This window comes from Oncorhynchus gorbuscha, linkage group LG01 (genome assembly GCF_021184085.1).
Source record: "Oncorhynchus gorbuscha isolate QuinsamMale2020 ecotype Even-year linkage group LG01, OgorEven_v1.0, whole genome shotgun sequence".
In the NCBI taxonomy this organism is placed as follows: domain Eukaryota; kingdom Metazoa; phylum Chordata; class Actinopteri; order Salmoniformes; family Salmonidae; genus Oncorhynchus; species Oncorhynchus gorbuscha.
The window spans coordinates 50,822,047-50,846,350 of NC_060173.1; the positions used below are offsets into that span (position 1 = coordinate 50,822,047).

The following is a 24,304-nucleotide window of genomic DNA, read 5'->3' on the forward strand; positions in this document are numbered from 1 at the left end:
CCACCTGAGCGAGTCTGACCACAAGTCAGAGACCACTATGATGACACACCAAATGGGTTTGATGGAATGCTGGAAAAGAGCAGGAATAGGCCTTCAAACTCAGTGCCTCTTTGCTTGACACCTCTCCGAAAATCAAAAGAAATCAGCCAAGACCTCAGAAAAAAAATTGTAGACCTTGACAAGTCTGGTTCATCCTTGGGAGCAATATCCAAACGCTTGAAGGTACCACGTTCATCTGTACAAACAATAGTATGCAAGTATAAACACCATGGGACCACGCAGCCGTCATACCGCTCAGGAAGGAGACGCATTCTGTCTCCTAGAGATGAACGTACTTTGGTGCGAAAAGTGCAAACCAATCCCAGAACAACAGCAAAGGACCTTGTGAAGACGCTGGAGGAAACTAGAGGTCGTCCGATTAATCGGAATGGCCGATTAATTAGGGCCGATTTCAAGTTTCCATAACAATTGGAAATCTGTATTTTTGGACACCGATTTGGCCAAGTTTTTTTTACACCTTTATTTAATCTTTCTTTAACTAGGCAAGTCAGTTAAGAACACATTCTTATTTTCAATGACGGCCTAGGAACAGTGGGTTAAGTGCCTTGTTCAGTGGCAGAACCACAGATTTTTACCTTGTCAGCGCGGGGATTCAATCTTTCAACCTTACAGTTAACTAGTCCAACACTCTAACTACATGCCTCTCATTGCACTCCACAAGGAGTCTGCCTGTTACGCAAATGCAGAAAGGCAAGGTAAGTTGCTAGTCAGCATTAAACTTATCTTATAAAAACAATCCATCAATCATAATCACTAGTTAACTACACATGTATGATATTATTACTAGTTTATCTAGCGTGTCCTGTGTTACATATAATCGATTCGGTGAGTATTTGCAAAAAAGGACTGTCCTTGCTCCAATGTGTTCCTAACCATAAACATTAATGCCTTTCTTAAAAGGAATAGACAGAAGTAAATATTTTTAAACCTGCATATTTAACTAAAATAAATCCAGGTTAGCAGGCAATATTAACCAGGTGAAATTGTGTCACTTCTCTTGCGTTCATTGCACGTAGAGTCAGTGCATATGCAAAAGTTTGGGCTGCCTAATTTGCCAGAATTTTACGTAATTATGACATAACATTGAAGGTTGTGCAATGTAACAGGAATATTTAGACTTATGGATGCCACCCGTTACATAAAATACGGAACGGTTCCGTATTTCACTGAAAGAATGAACGTCTTGTTTTCGAGATGATAGTTTCTGGATTCGACCATATTAATGACCTACGGCTCGTATTTCTGTGTGTTATTATGTTATAATTATGTCTATGATTTGATAGAGCAGTCTGACTGAGCGATGGTGGACACCAGCAGGCTCGTAAGCATTCATTCAAACAGCACTTTCGTGCGTTTTGCCAGCAGCCCTTTGCTGTGCTTCAAACATTGCACTGTTATGACTTCAAGCCCATCAACTCCCGAGATTAGGATGGTGTAACCGATGTGAAATGGCTAGCTAGTTAGCAGGGTGCGCTCTAATAGCGTTTCAATCGTCACTCACTCTGAGATTTGGAGTAGTTATTCCCCTTGCTCTGCATGGGTAACGCTGCTTCGAGGGTGGCTGTTGTCGATGTGTTCCTGGTTCGAGCTCAGGTAGGGGTGAGGTGAGGGACGGAAGCTATACTGTTACACTGGCAATACTAATGTGCCTATAAGAACATCCAATAGTCAAAGGTATATGAAATACAAATGGTATAGAGAGAAATAGTCCTATAATTCCTATAATAACTACAACCTAAAACTTCTTACCTGGGAATATTGAAGACTCATGTTAAAAGGAACCACCAGCTTTCATATGTTCTCATGTTAAGAGCAAGGAACTTAAACGTTAGCTTTCTTACATGGCACATATTGCACTTTTACTTTCTTCTCTAACACTTTGTTTTTGCATTATTTAAACCAAATTGAACATGTTTCATTATTTATTTGAGGCTAAATAAATTGTATTGATGTATTATATTAAGTTAAAATAAGTGTTCATTCAGTATGGTTGGAATTGTCATTATTACAAATAAATGTTTTTGTATTTTTTTTATCGACTGATTAATCGGTATCAGCTTTTTTTTGGGTCCTCCAATAATCGGTTTGGTATCGGCATTGAAAAATCATAATCGGTCAACCTCTAGAGGAAACAGGTACAAATGTATCTATATCCACAGTATATATTGACATAATCTGAAAGGCCACTCCGCAAGGAAGAAGCCACTGCTCCAAGACTGCCATAAAAAAGCCAGACTCCGGTATGCAACTGCACATGGGGACAAAGCTCATACTTTTTGAAGAAATGCCCTCTAGTCTGATGAAACAAAAATAGAACTGTTTAGCCATAACGGCCATCGTTATGTTTGGAGGAAAAAAGAGGATGCGTGTAAGCCGAAGAACACCATCCCAACCGTGAAGCACGGGGGTGGCAGCATCATGTTGTGGGGGTGCTTTGCTGCATGACGGACTGGTGCACTTCACAAAATAGATGGCATCATGAGGAGTGAAGATAATGTGGATATGTTGATGCAACATCACAAGACATCAGTCAGGAAGTTAAAGCAAATGGGTCTTCCAAATGGACAATGACTCCAATTATACTTCCAAAGCTGTGACAAAATTGCTTAGGGACAACAAAGTCAAGGTATTGGAGTGGCCATCACAAAGCCCTGACCTCAATCCTATAGAAAATCTGTGGGCAGAACTGAAAAAGTGTGTGCGTGCAAGGAGGCCTACAAACCTGACTCAGTTACACCAGCTCTGTCAGGAGGAATGGGCCAGAATTCACACAACTTATTGTGGGAAGCTTGTGGAAGGCTACCGAAACATTTGACCCAGGTTAAACAATTTAAAGGCAATGCTACCAAATACTAATTGAGTGTAGGTGAACGTCTGACCCACTGGGAATGTGATGAAATAAATCAAAGCTGAAATAATTCATTCTCCCTACTATTATTCTAACATGTCACATTCTTAAAATAAAGTGGTGATCCTAACTGGCCTAAGACAGGGAATTTTTACGAGGATTTAATGTCAGGAATTGTGATAAACTGAGTTTAAATGTATGTGGCTAAGGTGTATGTCAACTTCCGACTTCAACTGTATATCCTTTGATTCTTGAATAATATAAATGCCTCATAAGCTTAGTTCAAGTGTTACACTCCATGAGAACCAAAAATATAAGCATGTTTTTCTCTAAATGTTTGTAAACATTGTAAATGTAAACAAACACCGTATGGCCTCAAAACATGGTTAAAACAGTCATTTTGATATCATGGATAGTCCGTCCTTGCATCCAGGCCCATCCCTCAGCTTTTTGCCAAAACAGAGGTGGGGCGACGGTTTGTTAGTTTCATCTGTGGATTTGCCCTTTAAACAGCTGCATATTATCAAGATATCAAAGTGTCACCAACAAAAAGGTCAACAATAGCCCTACAGTATAGCAAAGGCAGCAACTGCCATTCATTTATCACATGTAAATAGCACTTTTCAGTGATCAAAGCATGCCATTCCATGAGTGCAGCATTTATTTTTCAACTCAAATCAATGAGCCCAATCAGTCCTCCATGAACAACAAAATCATAAACAACCGAGTAGGGCTGGATAATAAGACCTTTAGTGCTCAGGTAAAACAATTTGGCTAATCTATACTTCCATATTTCCAAATCCTATTCTTGAAGATCAAAGGGTATAACATTTATTGGAATGACTGATTTTTAATGTAAAGATATCATTTAATTGTACTATTATTATATGCAGTAGAAAGCGATGGGGGAAAAAAGCGATTGTTAAAACCAACACATTTCAGTGTTTCAACACATTGGTTGCTACTATAAAATATAGATGTTTTTGAAGTAAACTTCCATTGTCCTACCAAGAGTTTCCAAATATCCGTTTCTCTGTTTGCTCCACTGTTCAAGAACCTTGTCTTGTAAAGCGAGATAGCGACAGCATTTCTTATTTTCACTTCAAAACATTGTAAAAGGAGATTCATTGATATACACGCACACAAACACCGTCATTTGTGGCCTTCAAAATCTGAGGGCCACAGCTCCTCAATCTCCATTCAGGAGAAAGAGGACTCATGTCTCAACCACTGCAGCAACAGCTCAGTAAACAAGGCAATCACACTGCACTTTCCATTTCAAAAAGCAGACGTCTCCAGTTTGAAACAAATGCCAATTTAATTGTATAGCGTCCTTCATGACTGGAGACATCAGTCTGAGGGAGTCAGAATGAACGTTAATTAAATCTGGCTGAATGAGAAGCCAATTTATTGCAATGACATTGATGCTCTCTGCGGTACAAAAGGCTCTCTGCGGTACAAGTTTGTATCTCAAATAGCATCCTATTCCCTATATAGTGCACTACTTCCCACCAGCTATAGTGCAGCTATATGTGCAATAGCAGGGTGCCACAGAGTTTATTTTAAGGCAAGGAATGTCAACTCGAGGTTTTTAATGACAATAAGCATGACCTGTAGGGTCGAGTAAAAAAAAAGAAGGCCCTTCTTCCCATTGCACAGGAAGTTGCTTGTGGTCTCAGTTTGTATCGAACACTAATATGCCATTTACAGTGGGACAATGGACTGTCAGTTCAGTTTAGTTCAGGGCAACCTGAACACTAAAAAGAAGACGTACAACCACATATCTACACTACTCAGCATCCACGCCATCTGCATATCTACCTTGAGACAAAAGAAGGCCCAATGCATGTACATAATACTTAACTTCCACAGTCAATTTAGTTGAGCTATCGAATGTGTACAAGGGACTACTGCATCCAACAGAAAGGACAGTTTGGGAACCAGGGAAATAAAGGAGGCAGTCACTCCACACGTCACTCTGAGGAAGAAAGGTGGATTGATTTAGATGAGAAAGAACAAGGGAAAACAGCCAGTAAACTAGTGAGAACCACTCAGAGCAGAGGAGAGCACAGTCAGAGGAGAAGGTGGTGATGGGTATGGATTACTTGTCTCTTGTTGTTGGACCTAAACGAGTTGTTATACGTCACCATCCGTTTCAGCATCTCCGGGGGGCTGTAACACAGGAACCAGACAGTAGTCATTAGAGATTGACACTACGACCCCCCCCCCCCCAAGCTACTTCCCTCCCTCTATGCCTTAGGGTGTGTCATGACTCTTCTGTGAGGATCTGAACGGGTCAGATCAGCTTGGGGGGGGGGGGCTCCTGGGGGGGTTGACAGTTCACACCCTGTCATAAATTACAGGAGAAGGAGACTTTCTCTCCCACTCCAGTATTTAACCCAAGGAATGTTCTTTGTTTCACAGAAGTTTTCCGGCCGAAACTCTAGCACATCAAAAGTGAAGACTGGAACAATAATTCTAACATAAGAATATGGGGAATGGTCAGTGGGGAGCTAAAGAAAGCTACAGCCTGGTACGGCAACTTCATCACCCTCAACCGCAAGGCTCTCCAGAGGGTGGTGCAGTCTGCATAACGCATCACCGGGGGCACCCTACCTGCCCTCCATGACACCAACAGCACCCGATGTCACAGGAAGGCCAAAAAGATCATCAAGGACATCAACCACCCGAGCCACTGCCTGTTCACACCACTATCATCCAAAAGGCGAGGTCAGTACAGGTGCATCAAAGCTGGGACTGAGAGACTGAAAAACAGCTTCTATCTCAAGGCCATCAGACTGCTAAAGAGCCATCACTAACTCAGAGAGGCTGCTGCCTACATTGAGACCCAATCACTGGCCACTTTAATAAATGAATCATTAGTCACTTTATACAATTCACTCTAAATAATGCCACTTTAATAATGTTTACATATCTTACATTACTCCTATCACATGTATATACTGTATTTTATACCATCTACTGCACCTTGCTTATGCTGCTCAGCAATCGCTCATCCATATACTTACATGTACATATTCTCATTCACCCCTTTAGATTTGTGTGTATTAGGTAGTTGTTGGGGAGAATCTATCTCCTATAAACTGTTCATAAGTAGGTAGCCACACCCCGATAAGGTCAGAGAGAGTGTCAGATGGACGGAACCGTCCCCTTCGGCCAGAGGACATAAAAGGCTTGCCAACAGAGATTAACATCAGACCAGGAAACGTGAGGCGGTAGCTACATGTATGAAAAGGTTGTAACTTTGAACCTCAACACGAGGTGAAGAAATAAACTCACATTCCTTTAGACAAGTGAGACGGCGAGCTGCATCTTATGTCCATCGTGGTCCAAATGCTGAATAATCAACACGAGGTGTAGGCGAGAAGCTCACCTCCCAGACAATCACTGAGACAGTTGATTAGCTTTCTTGAGTCAAATATCTAGAAAAGTGAATCTAAGTGAGACTATCCTACTACGCTCATCACCAATGGGAACCGTCGCCACGGCTGGCTAGCTATCTTCCAGAGTGAACAATAGTAGAAGACGGGAAAGTGGAGACCCCTTTCAGACAATCAGAGCCGTACAGCTTGCCACTGAAAGGCCAACAACCTTCCTAAGGAAGGTTTGTTCCGACCGAACAAAGGCACTCACATGTAAATACATTCATGATTTCTTATTCCAAACGGGCAGTGGTTTGTGTGCAAACTATATGATTAATGTGAGAATAGTTCTGAAATGTTTTGACAATAAGTGTCTTTTTCTCTTTCTCTCCCTCTCCATGTTGTTGTGTAAAAAGCCACCATATTGTAGAAGTCCGCAAGGGACCTTTGTCTCATGTATTAAGTGTGTATGTTTTCCTGTTATTATTTAGTTAACTTGTAAATAAATTATTCAACCAATTTGTGTAGTACTGAATCATGAGTAAGGCTGGTGTTTTTGTAGATGCATGAGGTTACGACTGTTCATAATGATAAGAGGTAATGATTAATAAGATGACTGTTTATCGATGTAATAGATATATCTTATAGAGTTTAATTCGGGAGATGGTAACTCTTTAAGCAACCTCTTCCGTGGTGCCCCAAATTCCTAATGAGTTAGTTGTTACATGATCAATTTAGTCAGGTAACAATTAAACATAGTTAGTGGATTAAATAAATAACAGTCATCAGCTTAATGAAAATAAAGTCATGACAGGTTGATTATAAATACTAGATGGTCAACTATCTGGGGTTATTTCAAGATATGCGGGGGCTTAGGAGGACTGTACTGCTGGAGAGGGCGGGTTAAATATACATTTGTAATATGGATATGGAATGTGTATTGTACTGTGAAATGTGGTTGAGAAGTGGTTTGATGGTATGCAATGCAATTTTTAGCTGCCGGGGGACTCACTGTGGTTACTGTGGTGTTTCAATATAGTGAGGATGGCTTATTAAAGAAATACAAAAAGTCTCTCTCCGTTTCTCTCTTTATGAGTTGCTTCCTCTTTCTTTCAGAGTCTCTGTCTAGGCTCCCTCTGTCTGGGCTCCCTCTGTCTGGGCTCCCTCTGTCTGTCTGGGCTCCCTCTGTCTGTCTGGGCTCCTCTGTCTGTCTGGGCTCCCTCTGTCTGGGCTCCCTCTGTCCCTCTGTTTAGGCTCCCGAGTGGCGCAGTGGTCTAAGGCACTGTATCTCAGTGCAAGAGGCATCACTATAGTACCTGATTCAAATCCAGGCTGTATCACATCTGGCTGTGATTGGGAGGGTGGCGCACAATCGGCCCAGCATTGTCCGGGTTTGGCCGGAGTAGGCCGTCATTGTAAATAAGAATGTATTCATAATTGACTTGCCTAGTTAAATAAAGATGAACTTAATTTTATTTTATTTTAAAGTCTGTCTCTCTGTCAACATCAGCAAAACCTTCACCTTGGATCAACTTCACTTTACAAAATAATTAACGAAATAATTCTCCATGTTGGTACCACACTATCTAATCTGAATCCTAACTAGACTGTAGCTAAATGCTTTGGATCTTCTAGAGCTAACACAGTAGCCAATCAAAAGGGGACCATCGTGCTCTCCCAGAACTTTGGTTGGTACGTAAAACCTGTAAACTCATATAAGCAAAATAATGTGATGGGTCTGCACTCAAAAAGATGTTGCGTAAGGCTGATATCATTTTTCGATTTGGTTTATTATTTTATTTGAATCAGCAGTAGCGTACACAGACGTTTCAGCTTTTAATGAACAGCATTTACAGGGCACACAGGTGAGCAACTGACGAGCAACAGGTGCTTCTAATTGGGGTTGCCACTCATCTGCCAATCAGATTCTCTGGTCTACACGCATACAAATGCAAAGAAATACAGAATTATAGGGTACGGGAGCGGGCACAAAGAGCAATTGGGGTTAATGAGACGTGAACCATCCGCTCATTTGGATACACTATATACATCTACTGGATAGCTTACCACAAAGGGCATCAGGCTAGGTCGTTCATAAATATGTGAGCCTAACTCATAAATTATATGCAAATATATGATATGGACAGTGTTCTTGATAAGGACAGGGTTTAAATTGCTCACCTGTGGCCTATAAATTCTGTTTTGAACGAAAAATATTACCAATAGACTTGAAGAAGGCTGCAAAGACAAAACGTTTGACGCAGCGAAAATAATAAAACAATTGAAAAAATTGGAAAAGTCAACTTTATGCGACATCTTTGGAGTGCTAACACAGCACTCACCAAACGTCAAAGCCTGAAACGGACTGCACCTAAACTGTACTGTAGGCTATATCCACGGGTGGTGGCCATCCATTTAATCAACAGGCACTTATAACAAGAGGGAGAGACGGGCTGAGATGGGCATCCTGTGTGGTCTAAATAGCAGCAGATAGAGCGTCAGTCTTACAGACGGACAGTGGGGCTTGAGAGGGTCTCAGCATCTATCAAACTGCAGCAGAGCTTCTCCTCCGTTTCTGGGACTCTGACTCATAAGGCATTCTGGATAACGGCTTGGGTTGGTCTGGTGATCTAAGCCGCTGCTGCTTCGATTCCGTCCCACCGGTCTTTCAGCAATCGCTCTCCTACCATTCACCCCCGTGGACCTGTCCCCTTTCAGATGAATAACAACCTATAGACAACCTATCGGGAACATCAATGTATTCCGAATTTCAGACAGGCAAAGAAACAATACACTCTCAATCCTCTCGCTATTGGAAGGCGAGTCATGTTCTGATGCTGTATCATTTCACTCCGTTACTAAGAAGTTCTGCAGCTAAACTGCAAAAGACTATCACGCTCTCTCAGTTTGTGGATTCATCTTTGACAACAGAATTGGACAATATATAAAAGCCAGGCCTGATCCTCCCTTGGTTTTTCTGGATGGTGATGACACGTGGTAAATGACCAGTTGGGAGCAGAGTAATGACAGGGTCTCCTCCTGATAAGGAAGTTAGCATCGGTACACTAACCAGCCTTGTCTGGTGCAGCAGAGAAACAGCGTGAACAAACGTAGCACCCCGGCTAGGGAGAGTGACAGGAGAACACAGCAAGCATGCGGAGAGGGGTTGAGGGTGTTTAGGGAGAGGGAGAGAGGAGGAGTAGGCGGACAGTGCTGAGTCTGTGTTTCTTACCAGGCCCTCAGCGTGTAGGGTAGGTCGATGGGACTGATTCTGGGACAGCATGACTGGTTTAGACATGACAGGGGCCATCTGACGCCTCTGGTTGGGCGGGCTAGGAGCGATTTGCTATTAGGAACATCCGAGCAGTGGCAGAAAGGACAGCAAACAATGGGGTTACAGCGGGCTTCAGTGAGCAGAGCGCCATGGACATTATTGATAAGAAAACATAGGGATTCTACTGCTAAAACCCAGAGCAAACCGCTCATTATAAAACCAGTGACATCAGAGCTTTAACCCTGTGATTTAACCCTATATACACTACCGTTCAAAAGTTTGGGGTCACTTAGAAATGTCCTTGTTTTTGAAAGAAAAGCACATTTTCTTGTCCATTAAAAGAAAAGCAAATTGATCGGAAATACAGAGTAGACATTGTTAATGCTGTAAATTACTATTGTAGCTGGAAACTGCAGATTTTTTAGGGAATATCTACATAGGTGTACAGAGGCCCAATACCAGCAACCATCACTCCTGTGTTCCAATGGCAAATTAAGGGCTAATTGATCTTTAGAAAACCCTTTTGCAATTATGTTAGTACAGCTGAAAACTGTTGTGCTGATTAAAGAAGCAATACAACTGGTCTTCTTAAGACTAGTTGAGTATCTGGTACATCAGCATTTGTGGGTTCGATTACATGCTCAAAATGGCCAGGCACATTCTTCTGAAACTCATCAGCCTATTCTTGTTCTGAGAAATGAAGGCTATTCCATGTGAGAAATTGTCAAGAAACTGAAGATCTGGTAAAACGCTGTGTACTACTCCCTTCACAGAACAGTGTAAACTGGCTCTAACCAGAATAGAAAGAGGAGTGGGAGGCCCCGGGGGGAACAACTGAGCAAGAGGACAAGTACATTAGAGTGTCTAGTTTGAGAAACAGGCGCCTCACAATTCCTCAACTGGCAGCTTTATTAAATAGTACCCGCAAAACACCAGTCTCAACGTCAACAGTGAAGAGGCGACTCTGGGATGCTGGCCTTCTAGGCAGAGTTCCTCTGTCCAGTGTCTGTGTTATTTTTCCAAATTTTAATCTTTTCTTTTTATTGGCCAGTCTGAGATATGGCTTTTTCTTTGCAACTCTGCCTAGAAGGCCAGCATCCTGGAATGACTACACTGTATTTCTGATCAATTTGTTGTTATTTGAATGGACTTTTTTTCTAAGTGACTCCAAACTTTTGTATATGTGGTATATATGATATATGTTTAACCCCGTAAGATCAGAGCCCTGGGAATGTTCCAGAACTGTGAAGAACTCTAAAGTCAACAGCTCTCCAGCTTGTCTAAACATTTGCTGACATCACAGAAGAACTTCCTCCACTACAGGAGCGATCTAGGCAGGCTCCACTGACCACTCTCTCAATGATCGAATGACGGGAGGGAGCAGACTTACCAGGGAATTGCTTACATTGGAGATGCCACTGATATGGGAAGTGTTTCTCATCACCTGAACCAGGAAAACACAGTAGTATCATGTACTTATCCCTGAATGACCATTAGAGAACACTACTGGAATTGTAATGTCACACACACACACACACACACACACACACACACACACACACACACACACACACACACACACACACACACACACACACACACACACACACACACACACACACACACACACACACACACACACACACACACACACACACACACACACACACACACACACACACACACAGTGGTGGTTTCAAATGGAACACACATGTAGGAAAGGAGATATCATATGCACTTGAAGAGGAGCTATTCAGTCGTGACTCACAACTTCTCTTGTCTACACACGATCTTACCCACCATGTCACACCATGCATTTCTACACCCACTGCTGTCAAATACGATAACACAATACAAAATCAGAGCCACCGCAAACAGACCGAATAAAAACCAACAACTGCATCCATGGTTGCACTTCATCGGAGAGGAAGTTGACATTGTTCTTCACAACATTCAGTCAGCGCGACTCAGTGATGTGTTTCCTCTCCCTTTCATGAATTAAATAACCATGCATCTTCCCGGCACAGATCATGCAGAGTACCATCCTTAAACATTCCCCTGCCCCCTTGATGTTCTGAGATCTGAAGGAACAAGATGTTAGCAGGAATGTAACAGCATCTCTTCCCTCAACCAATTGGGTGGTTTAGTGGGTGCCATCACAGTAGTTGCTAACACCTGTCCGCTCCTATCAGCTCTGCTTAAAACGTTTTTGGGGGAAGGGCAAGGGAAACAGGCTAGGGGTTGTTTTCAAACCAAGCCATAGTCACACCAGGGAGGCTACCTTAGGGCTGGAGGGGTAGGACATTTCACTGGCGTTGGACGAGTAGTAACCGCCCCTTGGCATGTACCCGCCCCCTTCCCACTCGCTCCTTGTCTCTGGGGGACTGGTGGGGTGGTGGTGGTACCCTCCATGGGACCCTCCCCCCAGCTGCTCCTCAGGGTACTGGGAGGGTGGGGGCGTAGAGGGTGGGGCAGGAGGAGGGGGAGGCTGAGGGGAGGGACGGGGAGAGGACGGGGGCCTGTAGGACTGGAAGGTAGGGGGATAGTGTGAGGAGGAGGGAGGAAAGTGGGAGATTGGGGTAGGAGGGTAGTGAGAAGAGATGGAGGTAGGAGGGTACTTAGAAAAAGGAGGTGGAGGGGGAGGTGGGGGTGGAGGTGGAGGTGGGGGTGGCGGAGGAGGAGGAGGAGGAGGGGCTGGCGTCCTCTGGAGGCCGCGGTAGAAGCAGCAGAGGGAGGGGGCTTGCGGGTGGAGGGGGAGAAGGGGGAGGCGTTGGGGCAATGGTCGTGGTGAGGCAGGAGAGAAGTTGGGGATGGTGGGGTTGAGTCTGGGAGAGGGTGGAGGGAGAGGTAGGGGGGGCGGGGGATGGGAGGAAGAAGGCTGGGTGGGGGCCAGTCTCTTCAGGGGCCCCCTCAGGCTCTGGTCCACCTCATCCAAGTTCAAATCATCAAGGTCAGTGGTGGCCAGCTGGAGACCCCCGGGGAAACGCCTCACCATGGGCCCAGAGGCAGGAGACCGAGGAGGGGACATCTGAAGGACAAGCCCAGCCTCTCAGACACTCACAACCACAGAGCTATCATGGTACACACAGTCACAGAGCATTGTGGCCTACGAAAAATCTATTAATTAGCAACAGAAGGGAAAAAACATTAAATGATTGAGGAAAAGTTACTACATATACAGGTATCAAATGTGATAGGACCACCGGTGTTCCTAGCTGATACACAGATAAGAGAAGGGGTTCGAGATGTACCTCTGGGGACTCGTTCTCCACACAGGAAATCTGTTCCAGGCGTGTCTGACAGAGACGTTCCACCCAGTGCTGCACCTTCTCTGACTCCTCCAGATCCTCGCGCTCTGTCTCTGACACCTGGGGCACGGCACAGCGCAACGCAATACTCAAGCCTAGGTCCACTCCCGTGTAGAAAGACATACTGTATAACTCAAGGCTGGGTCCCTGATTCTTGTATAGAACAACATACTGTATAACTCAAGGCTGGGTCCCTGATTCTTGTATAGAACAACATACTGTATAACTCAAAGCTGGGTTAGGGCTTAGTCATACACCAAAGTATAAATGAATAAAGAAGACCCACCCTATTGACAAGATGCTGATGGGAAGTCAACTCAGAAGATGAAAGTCACTCTTTTCTCATTTTATGTTATATCCTCACTCATACATAATCACGTTCCACAGAACTCCTACCTCCTGCGCCAGTCTACTGATCCTTACTCCTACCTCCTGTGCCAGTCTACGGATCCTTACTCCTACCTCCTGCGCCAGTCTACGGATCCTTATTCCTACCTCCTGCGCCAGTCTACTGATTTTTACTCCTACATCCTGCGTCAGTCTACTGATCATTACTCCTACCTCCTGCGCCAGTCTACGGATCCTTACTCCTACATCCTGCGCCAGTCTACGGATCCTTACTCCTACCTCCTGCGCCAGTCTACTGATTTTTACTCCTACATCATGCGTCAGTCTACTGATCATTACTCCTACCTCCTGCGCCAGTCTACTGATCCTTACTCCTACCTCCTGCGCCAGTCTACTGATCCTTACTCCTACCTCCTGCGCCAGTCTACTGATCCTTACTCCTACCTCCCGCACCAGTCTACTGATCATTAGTCCTACCTCCTGCACCAGTCTACTGATCATTACTCCTACCTCCTGCGCCAGTCTACTGATCCTTACTCCTACCTCCTGCGTCAGTCTACTGATCCTTACTCCTACCTCCTGCCCCAGTCTACTGATCATTACTCCTACCTCCCACGTCAGTCTACTGATCATTACTCCTACCTCCCGCATAGGGCTACTGATCATTACTCCTACGTCCTGCGCCAGTCTACTGATCCTTACTCCTACCTCCTGTGCCAGTCTACGGATCCTTACTCCTACCTCCTGCGCCAGTCTACTGATCCTTACTCCTACCTCCTGCGCCAGTCTACGGATCCTTACTCCTACCTCCTGCGCCAGTCTACTGATTTTTACTCCTACATCCTGCGTCAGTCTACTGATCATTACTCCTACCTCCTGCTCCAGTCTACTGATCATTACTCCTACCTCCTGCGCCAGTCTACTGATTTTTACTCCTACATCCTGCGTCAGTCTACTGATCCTTACTCCTACCTCCTGCGCCAGTCTACTGATCATTACTCCTACCTCCCACGTCAGTCTACTGATCATTACTCCTACCTCCCGCGTCAGTCTACTGATCATTACTCCTACCTCCTGCGCCAGTCTACTGATCATTACTCCTACCTCCTGCGCCAGTCTACTGATCATTACTCCTACCTCCTGCGTCAGTCTACTGATCATTACTCGTACCTCCTGCGCCAGTCTACTGATCATTAATCCTACCTCCTACACCAGTCTACGGATCATTACTCCTACCTCCTGTGCCAGTCTACTGATCATTACTCCTACCTCCTGTGCCAGTCTACTGATCATTACTCCTACATCCTGCGCCAGTACTCCTACCACCCGCGCCAGTCTACTGATCATTACTCCTACCTCCCACGCCAGTCTACTGATCATTACTCCTACCTCCCGCACTAGTCTACTGATCATTACTCCTACCTACTGCGCCAGTCTACTGATCATTACTCCTACATCCTGTGCCAGTCTACCGATCATTACTCCTACCTCCTGCGCCAGTCTACTGATCATTACTCCTACCTCCTGCGCCAGTCTACTGATCATTACTCCTACCTCCTGCGCCAGTCTACTGATCATTATTCCTACCTCCCGCGCCAGTCTACTGATCATTACTCCTACCTCCTGCGCCAGTCTACCGGTCACGATACCTACCTCCTGCACCAGTCTACTGATCTTCAGCTGCTTCTCTCGTTCATACATCTCCTCCTTCTCTGCAGCCAGCTTGAGCTCAAACTCCATCTCCTTCTTGTTTTTCCTCTGTTCCTGCAGGGTGTCTGTGTTGGACACCTTCTTCTTCTTCCTCTTCTTCTCTCCTTTCTGAGATATCATTCATATTCATCGTTACGGAAACCAGGGAGAAACCAGAACCCATTCCACCCCAAACCGTCCAAACCGTACAAGGACCAAGACTAGAAACTGCACAGTAAGGTTCGACAATAATATTATAGAACCGCCACGGCACTGTGGTGACAGAACCAGTAAACGAGTGATGTTATGTTTGCTCAAAGTTAAATATGTCCGTTAGATTTGACAGAACACATCTCACAGCACACCAAACCGCGACCGTACAGAATACCTTGCGGAGCGTGGGCAGCTTCCCTTCGTAGCGATAAAACCATCCGAAAGCTATAGAGAGAAAAAAAACAACGCCAAACAGAGTCACTCGGATGCCGAGGCAGGAATTAGCCTGGTCCCAGATTTGTTTGTCCTTTCACCTACTCCACTGTCATTGTCAAGCCAAACCTGCATTGCATGACAATTCCACGTAGAGAGCAGGAACAGACTGACACTCAGGCTAAGGAGGACTCAGAGCAGAACTTTCAGCAACTATGGAGAAAAAGCATGCGACAGTTCGGCAACTGAATCCACCTGCACGCGACAGAAATGAATGGAGAAAGACAGCTCAAAGGGTTGTATTGAGAAAGATGGCACCGTGTTAAGAGGAATGCGAGGCAGTTTCTGAAATACATGAAGAGCTAGCTAAAGCAGAAACAGCCTAGCATCCAGGCTATCCCTACTAAGGTGTGGGAGCCTGTCAGTGGGTTTTGATTGTCAAAGGAAATCGAGCATGTGGTGCGTGGTATTGTAGTGCGTCTCTGACACTGCGATCTGTGGGTACACTGTGAGACCCGTCACTCACTTCACTCCCCACTTCCTCCTCCTCCTCCTGCTGCTCTTCAACGTCGTCGTCAGCCTGAAAAGAGCTTGCTCCAATGTCTGGCAGTGGAAGAAGTCAGAGAAGCACGGCACACAGTGGAGGAAGAGAGGAGACAGACAGCATGCAAAGAGGTGAAACACAACTGTAAGTCTAGGCCCTTACAGTTTCTGCTGATCTACACGGCCTTCCTTGGATCTATTCATTCATCTGTAGCCCTCAAACGCAACTCTGGACCTCGAAGACAGTTCCACTGCATTTTGTCATTGTTCCCCTCGAGTCAGGGGCGCTCCTGTAGTCAGGAAGTGCCAAGTCCAAGAGGTTTCTAAAACAGCTTCTACCCCCAAACCATAAGACTCCAGAACATATAATCAAATGGCTAACGAGACTATTTGCATCACCACCCCTACTCTCTGTTGTTATCATCTATTCATAGTCACTTTAATAACTCTACCAACATGTAAATATTACTTCAACTAACCGGTGCCCCCCGCACAGTGGCTCTTTACTGGTACCCCCCCTGTATATGGTCTCGCTATTGTTATTTTGCTGCTGCTCTTTAGTTACTTGTTACTTTTATTTCTTATTCTTCTTTGTATGTTTTTTAAAGTAAGCATTTCGCTGTGAGGTCTACTACACCTGTTGTATTCAGCATTTCACTGTGAGGTCTACTACACCTGTTGTATTCAGCATTTCGCTGTGAGGTCTACTACACCTGTTGTATTCAGCTTTTCGCTGTGAGGTCTACTACACCTGTTGTATTCAGCATTTCGCTGTGAGGTCTACTACACCTGTTGTATTCAGCATTTCGCTGTGAGGTCTACTACACCTGTTGTATTCAGCATTTCGCTGTGAGGTCTACTACACCTGTTGTATTCAGCATTTCGCTGTGAGGTCTACTACACCTGTTGTATTCAGCTTTTCACTGTGAGGTCTACTACACCTGTTGTATTCAGCATTTCGCTGTGAGGTCTACTACACCTGTTGTATTCAGCATTTCACTGTAAGGTCTACTACACCTGTTCTATTCAGCATTTCACTGTAAGGTCTACTACACCTGTTGTATTCAGCATTTCACTGTAAGGTCTACTACACCTGTTGTATTCAGCAGTTTCGCTGTAAGGTCTACTACACCTGTTGTATTCAGCATTTCACTATAAGGTCTACTACACCTGTTGTATTCAGCATTTCGCTCTAAGGTCTACTACACCTGTTGTATTCAGCATTTCGCCTAAGGTCTACTACACCTGTTGTATTCAGCGCACGTGACTAATAAAATATGATTTTATTTAGACCTGTGACACCAGGTGTGTGCAATTAATTATCAGGTAGAAAAGAAAACCAGCAGGCTCCGGACCTTCTGGGGTCAGAGTTGAGTACCCGTGCTCTACAGATTCATTAGACACTATCAGAGGTACCACCTGACCTACTGTTCTTACCAGAGTTCTTGGACTTGGGGGGTGCGGTGTTGATTTCAGGCGGGGCCGGCGAGGGACTCTTGGTTTTGGGTTGCTCTCTAGGCGCCCAGTCCTCCTCCCACTCCCTGTGGTGCTTCCTCTCCGCAGCCTCGATCCTACGCACACACAGGCACGCACACAAACGCATGCATCCACACAAGCGCGCGCACATAGACACACACAGGTCAGGAGGTCACTGGGTCATCCCAACTAAACATTCTCTGATATAGTTGTGAACACACAAGAGAACTGAAGCTCTCTGAGCTCAACTACACGGTCTGTGAAGTTTTGATAGATCCTGGGTTCCCTTCATGCAATAATCCCAGTCCCTGACTGATCTGCCTGTTTGACTGCGGAAATAATTTGCCATAGGCGTAACATTACGTACATAACATACACAATACATATATAACAGAAAGAGCATTGAATTTGCAAAGCGGGGTGAAAACCCACTTCTCCATCTCCTTCCGATAGCGTTCCTCTTCCTCGGCAGTCTTCTGAGAAATCTCCATCTTTCTCCTGTTCGCAACACAAAGAAACATTTATATGTATTTATATGTGCGGTATGGATGACTAAAATCCAATTGTATGGGAAATAACAACATATTCTGAAATTGTATAGGACTGAGACACTGTATATACTACAGCCTATTCTTCTGGAGATAGCGTCAGTATGATAGATTCACTATGTTAGCTATGTTGATGACAGGGTTTGTACACTGAGTGTACAAAACGTTAAGAACACCTGTTCTTTTTATGACAAACTGACCAGGTGAATCCAGGTTAGAGCAATGATCCCTTATTGATTTAACTTGTTAAATCCACTTCAATCAGTGTAGATAAAGGGGTGGAGACAGGTTAAAGAATGATGTTTAAGCCTTGAGACAATTGAGACATGGATTGTGTGTGTGCGCGCCGTTCAGATGGTAACAGGGCAAGACAAAATATTGAAGTGCCTTTGAACGGGGTTTGCAACGCTGCTGGGGTTTTTCACGCACAACAGTTTCCCTGGTTGTCAAGAATGGTCCACCACCCAAACGACATCCAGCCAACTTGACACAACTGTGGGAGGCATCGGGGTCAACATCAGCCAGCATCCCCGTGGAAAGCTTTCAGACACCTTGTAGTGTCCATGCCCAGACGAATTGAAGGCTGTTCTGAATATTAGGATATACACTGGCATACTCAGTGGTATATCTCATTTGTCAATCAGGGAAAAAAACAAATATTTTGTTTTGCTCGTCTCTGATTGCTATCACTGCTAGTGAAAAGCCTGTTATTTTCTAGTGTACAGAGCCAAGAGATAAAGTCTCTGTGCTCTATGGCTGTCAGCAACTGACTATTTTGGCAAACTGAACGTGGGTTATCAAGTGAAAACCAACATACAGTATGTTTCAGTCCTCACGTATTGTCTGTGCTCTCCCTCTCTCTCTCTTGGTGTGTCAAGTGAGGCATCTGTTCATAAAGCATATGCACAGACAAAAATAACTTTTAGCAAAAATACAGAATGATCAGTTTATGAATTTCCAATTGCCAAAGCTTCAGCTCTCTGAATAAAATAATCATTTATGTTGGTTTTGATGCTTTTTCTGTCCAACCTTCCCATCATTATTTGGGCTGCCTATTCCGTACAATAGTTCAGTACAATCGTTTTCCCTCCAAAGGGCCTTATCTATTCTGATAAAGCCCCAGCCACACTGGAAAATATGTTTGACCACTTCTTTGAGTTGCCCTTGATGATTTTAAACGCCATACATCCAATGATGTGGTTTAAATTGGGGTTTAAATCTCAAAACCAATCAACCAATCAATCAGTCCACTGATATCCACTCACTGCCTCTCTTTCTCCTGCTGCTCCTTGACCATCTTGTTAGTCTCCAGGGCAACCCTTTTCTGGTGCATCAACTCTCGTCTGTCCAGCTCCCTGCGAGCCTCCACCGCCAGACGCTCCTCGTCTGTCATAAACAACTCACTGCCCTGTGGGGTGGGGGGGGGGGGGGTCAGAGGATTCAAATATCTCAATTTTTAAACATTCGGTGTGCCTTAGAATTAAAAACCTCCTATCGATTACCAAACATTGTATATATAATGTATGCCTCTGGGGTTGGACATCCAAACATTTGATACGGCTGACAGCCTGTTCTGAACTGGAGCAACTCGTGCGACAACAAGTTGCCCCTCCCCCCCCCATCCCTCCCGCTGATTGGGCACTTTTTGTCTGTGAATTAAGAGGACTGTATTTTGAAAGATGAGACGTTTGAGGATTATAACAAATACAGCGTTGATGTCATACAAGCCATATCATAAAACTGATGCCATAAACCGTGTCACTATGTTTGATGTACAGTTAGTTACAAGATGACATGACATCACACCCTGGGTTGTTCTGAACAATGTTTGTCGATTGAGAGAAAGAAAAATGTGCTGCAGCACACGCACCTGAATGCACTCGTGACTGCGTTCTATACAAACCAAGATTCAGTCTTATTTGAGGCGTCAGGTAGCCTAGTGGTTAGAGCGTTGGGCCAGTAACTGAAAGGTTGCTAGATTCAATCCCGGACCTGACAAGGTACAAATCTGTCGTTCTGCCCCTGAACAAGGCAGTTAACCCACTGTTTCTAGGCCGTCATTGTAAATAAGCATTTGTTCTTAACTGACATGCCTCGTAAAATAAATAAATAAACTGTTGTGTGACTAGACCTTTGGTCTAATCATTGTTTATTTGTATTTGTATTTATTTTTTACCATTATTTAACTAGGCAAGTCAGTTAAGCACAAATTCTGATTTAAGAACAAATCCTTATATTCCCATAATCTCTAAACTGTTCCCTTTCAATTACTAGCATGGTTATGCCTTTCATATCTCTTCTGTAAGAAACATTTCAATTTAGCCCTAACCACATAGGCCCATTCCCACGAGTGTAATTTACCTGCACCTGCTTTCAAGACTTTGTATCCCTCTTTAACTCAAGCATTTCCTTTATTTTGGCAGTTAACTGTATGTAACTCGCTCAAGTATAAGGACGAATCAATAAGAGGCACTCCGCACTTGTTTGCACACAAAGCAACAGAACATTTACACAGGAACAATTCTCAATTGAACGGTACCTCCTCTGCTAGCAGTAAATGAGAGGAGACGCCGTGTCGCAAGAACACAGCCCTGTAACTGAGGCCTGATGACAACCACCTTGGTAAATGACTTTCCGAAATGAGTCATGTTCTCCTCCAGAAGCAGACTTTAAATGTAAATGTAACATGTTCGAAAGAAAGACACACACATTATCCTACTCTGTAGGTGGATATAATGCAGATCACAGGAGGTTGGTGGCACCTTAATTGGGGAGGAGGGGCTCGTGGTAATGGCTGGAGCGGAATGAGTGGAACGGTATCAAATACATCAAACACGCGGTTTCCACGTGTCTGATGCCATTCCATTTGCTCCGTTCCAGCCATTATTATGAGCCGTCCTCCCCGCAGCAGCCTCCACTGATGCAGATGTTGTTGTCTACTGCATTACCTGTGTAAACTGTGGTGCAGGTATAAAGCTTACTTGGCTCTAGGGTAAACTTGGATAAAAGATAGATTTTTATCAAAGTCATTCACATTTTCCAAAATTGTCAAAACTGCTAGGGGTATGAGAGACTCCAGTAGGAACTAACATGCTGAACACACCGCTCACGTTGCAAAATAATGTACACATACATGTTATTCAATCATTCAATCCAAACTGCTCGAGGGTGCCAACGAGCATCTGCGTAGCCAGGTGCTAAAGTAGAACTTGGTTCTATTTTGTATGCTTGACTCGCTGCAAGTCCCGCCCCTCCCATCTCCAGTCCAGTTGGTGGAGGTAATGCACCTTAAAGTTGGTTGCCAACCTCCATGAAGAAGAACAAGACCGAAGGAGGAGAGATCACTGGAAACGAACTAGGTTTCCACTTTTATCTATGGAATAATTGTCGGGCTAGAGAACACATGATTTTGTGACTCAAAATGAGTCAAAATTCTACGAAGATACAGAAAAAAAGGACCTTGTACATTTCAGGTAAAATAACAACCCAATGTTTATATTCCAGGACAAAATAGCTAGCAACAGCAAGCTAGGTAATGGTCATGAATGTTTCATGTGTTTCGACCTCTCCCCAAATGAATATAGTTGGTTCATAGTTCGTTTTGATATTTCAACCTGCGTGTCCTGATCGCGTCTGGGATGAATGGACAAAATCAACATGCTCGCGATGGCAGAGTCTAGTCAGCCTGTAAAAGTAATCAATCAAGTAAGACTCGGCTGCAGATAAATTGGGTAAATGTTAAGGAAGCACTATTCATAGAGCCGGCCCTAGGCATAAGTGACATAAGCAACCTCTTAGGGTCCCGCGGCCGCTAGGGGTCCCCTGAACCCCCCAAAATTTAGTTGGAGTCTCAATTTAGTGTTGAGAGTTAGAGTAGTAGAACACACAAGGTGCAGTTTCGAAATGTGTTTGGGCATCAGCAGGTTTTCTTTTGTTATGTCAGTCCCTGAAAGTCACTCATTTAGCCTATGTCAGTAAAACATTTTTATATTGGTAAATCAGTCTAGCCAGCTATAAAAACTTGTAGTAATCACGGTCAGATTACAGACTGAGCATGCAGGACACGTGCAAAACTGTATCTCTGCCCTATGGCAAAATGAGTCGAGTTGCATGCAAATAGTTCTAAAATGGCTAAATCTTCTCTCCGCTCCATGGCAAAATGTGTATAATTGCAGCAAACTTGCTTCAAAACTGCGACATTTTCTCTAAGCCCCATGGCAAAACGTGCAGAATTGCAGGAAGTGTACTTACATTTTTTCTCTCCGATGTCAAGCAGGGGGCCACTAAAATGTTTTGGGGGTGGGGGAGGCCCTGGCGGTGTACTTACTGCGCCGGTGAGAACTGTGATGGTTAGACTCCTGCTACTCTTCAGAACTCTTACAGCCTGCAGACGCAATAAAAACAAAACTTTCCAAAGCAAATTCATTATTTACCAAGCAAAACAGTTTTCTGGATGTATCAAACCTTTGTCTGCATTTCATGTGTCCTACCTCTTTGTGGTCCAGATTGGTGAATTCCACCCCGTTCACCTCCACGATCTGGTCACCAATCTACCAACACAAAACACAATACAATCCACAATTCTAACCATGTTAAAACACACACACATTTCAGTACTTTATTTGGTTCCACATTGGGACATTGTGGCATACTAGGACCCAAATACAGTGCCTTCATTATAACCTCTTAGGGACAGCCTCCTTTTTTCAATTTTCGCCTAAAATGACATGCCCAAATCTAACTGCCTGTAGCTCAGGGGATATGCATATTCTTGGTATCATTTGAAAGGAAACACTTTGCAGTTTGTGGAAATGTGCATTGAATGTAGGAGAATATAGCACAATAGATCTGATAGAAGAAAATACAAAGAAATAAACAACTTATTTTCTACCACCTTCTTTGAAATGCAACAGAAAGGTCCCAAATCTAGCCATCACTCTGGTTGTAATTCCGATGGTGTCCACAAGAGGCCAGCAGTGTATGTGCAAAGTTTCAGACTGATAACTTGAAGTTTGAGCAAGCTACATGATATTTAGTGTGAAGTCACCCAGGTACATTTGGGCAAATCGTGAGGGATACATTTACATTTACATAAAACAATTCTGCAAAAAATATCATCAAATCTGTATACTTGGACTTTGATTTAGCTTTTCCAGTATTAGTGACCAAATTTGGTGTCTTATAGGATATACTACACTCCTAATGATATAGTGAAGTCTGGTTACGTTATAGGATCTCTGAGGAATACATTTGAATGTAATTTGACTGGTTGAAACATCATTTAGGGTTAGATTTTCACAGATTCCTTTCTTTGCTAATTGAACGAATGGAAATACAAAATTGATTGTGCATGCTATATGGACATTTTTGGGATATGAAAAAGGATTTTATCTAACAAAACGACACTTCATCTCTGGGACCCTTTGGATGATAAATTAGAACAGGATTTCAGAATGTAAGTACACATTTCACCTTCAGAGGTGAATTTATCAAACCTACCGCGGTGAAAAAAAAGTGTTTTGCTGTTAGGAGCTCTCCTCAAACAATAGCATGGCATTTTTTTCTCAGTAATAGCTACTGTAAATTGGACAGTCTGGTTATATTAACATGAATTTAAGCTTTCAACCGATATAAGACACTTTTATGTACAGAAATGAGTTGTTTCTCTAAAATCTGCGATTGTGCTGCACGATTTACAACTGCCCCATTGACGGCACGTTTATCCATAAAAAGTTCATTAAATACATGTTTTCTCACCCATCTACACACAATACCCCATAATGACAAAGTGAAAACATGTTTAGACATTTTTGCAAATTTATTGAAAACGAACTAAAGAAATATTTTATACAAATAAGTATTCACACCCCTTTGCTATGATACTCCAAATTAAGGTGCATACAATTTCCATTGGAAATCCTTGAGATGTCACTACAACTTGATTGGAGTCCACCTGGGGCCAATTCAATTGTTTGGACATGATTTAGAACGAAACACGCCTGTGTTTAGTATATAAAGTCCCACAGTTGACATGTGCATGTCAGAGCAGAAACTATACCATGAAGTCCAACTGTACATAGATCTCTGAGATAGAACTGTGATGAGGCATATATGAGGCATATATCTGAGGCATATATCTGAGGCATATATGAGGCATATATCTGAGGCATATATATGAGGCATATATCTGAGGCATATATCTGAGGAAGGCTATACAAGTATTTATAGAGTGTTGAATGTTTCCAGGAACACAGTGGGAAAATGAAAAAAATATGGAACTACCCAGACTCTGCCTAGAGCTGGCCGTCCAACCAAACTGAGCAACTGGCCAAAAAGGGCCTTGGTCAAGGTAGTGACCAAGAACACAATGACCAATCTGACAGAACTGCAGAGTTCCTTGG

At 43.7% G+C, this 24,304-nt stretch overlaps 1 protein-coding gene across 4 annotated transcripts in view; it reads right to left on the reverse strand.

Moving 5' to 3' along the window:
• Positions 1–24,304, reverse strand: part of LOC124039309 (harmonin-like) — a 46,190-nt gene that overhangs the window by 11,128 nt on the left and 10,758 nt on the right. For 3 of the 4 annotated variants that reach the window (XM_046355274.1, XM_046355257.1, XM_046355266.1), the window contains exons 9-14: positions 22,394–22,453; positions 22,231–22,287; positions 19,169–19,311; positions 17,788–17,853; positions 17,317–17,450; positions 15,863–15,939 (exon numbers count right to left, since the gene is read on the reverse strand). In XM_046355274.1, coding sequence (XP_046211230.1) covers positions 15,863–15,939; positions 17,317–17,450; positions 17,788–17,853; positions 19,169–19,311; positions 22,231–22,287; positions 22,394–22,453 — 537 coding nt within the window. Of the gene's footprint in view, positions 1–15,067; positions 15,349–15,862; positions 15,940–17,316; positions 17,451–17,787; positions 17,854–19,168; positions 19,312–22,230; positions 22,288–22,393; positions 22,454–24,304 lie in introns of those variants that run through there. The other variant, XM_046355282.1, reaches the window with a different exon arrangement.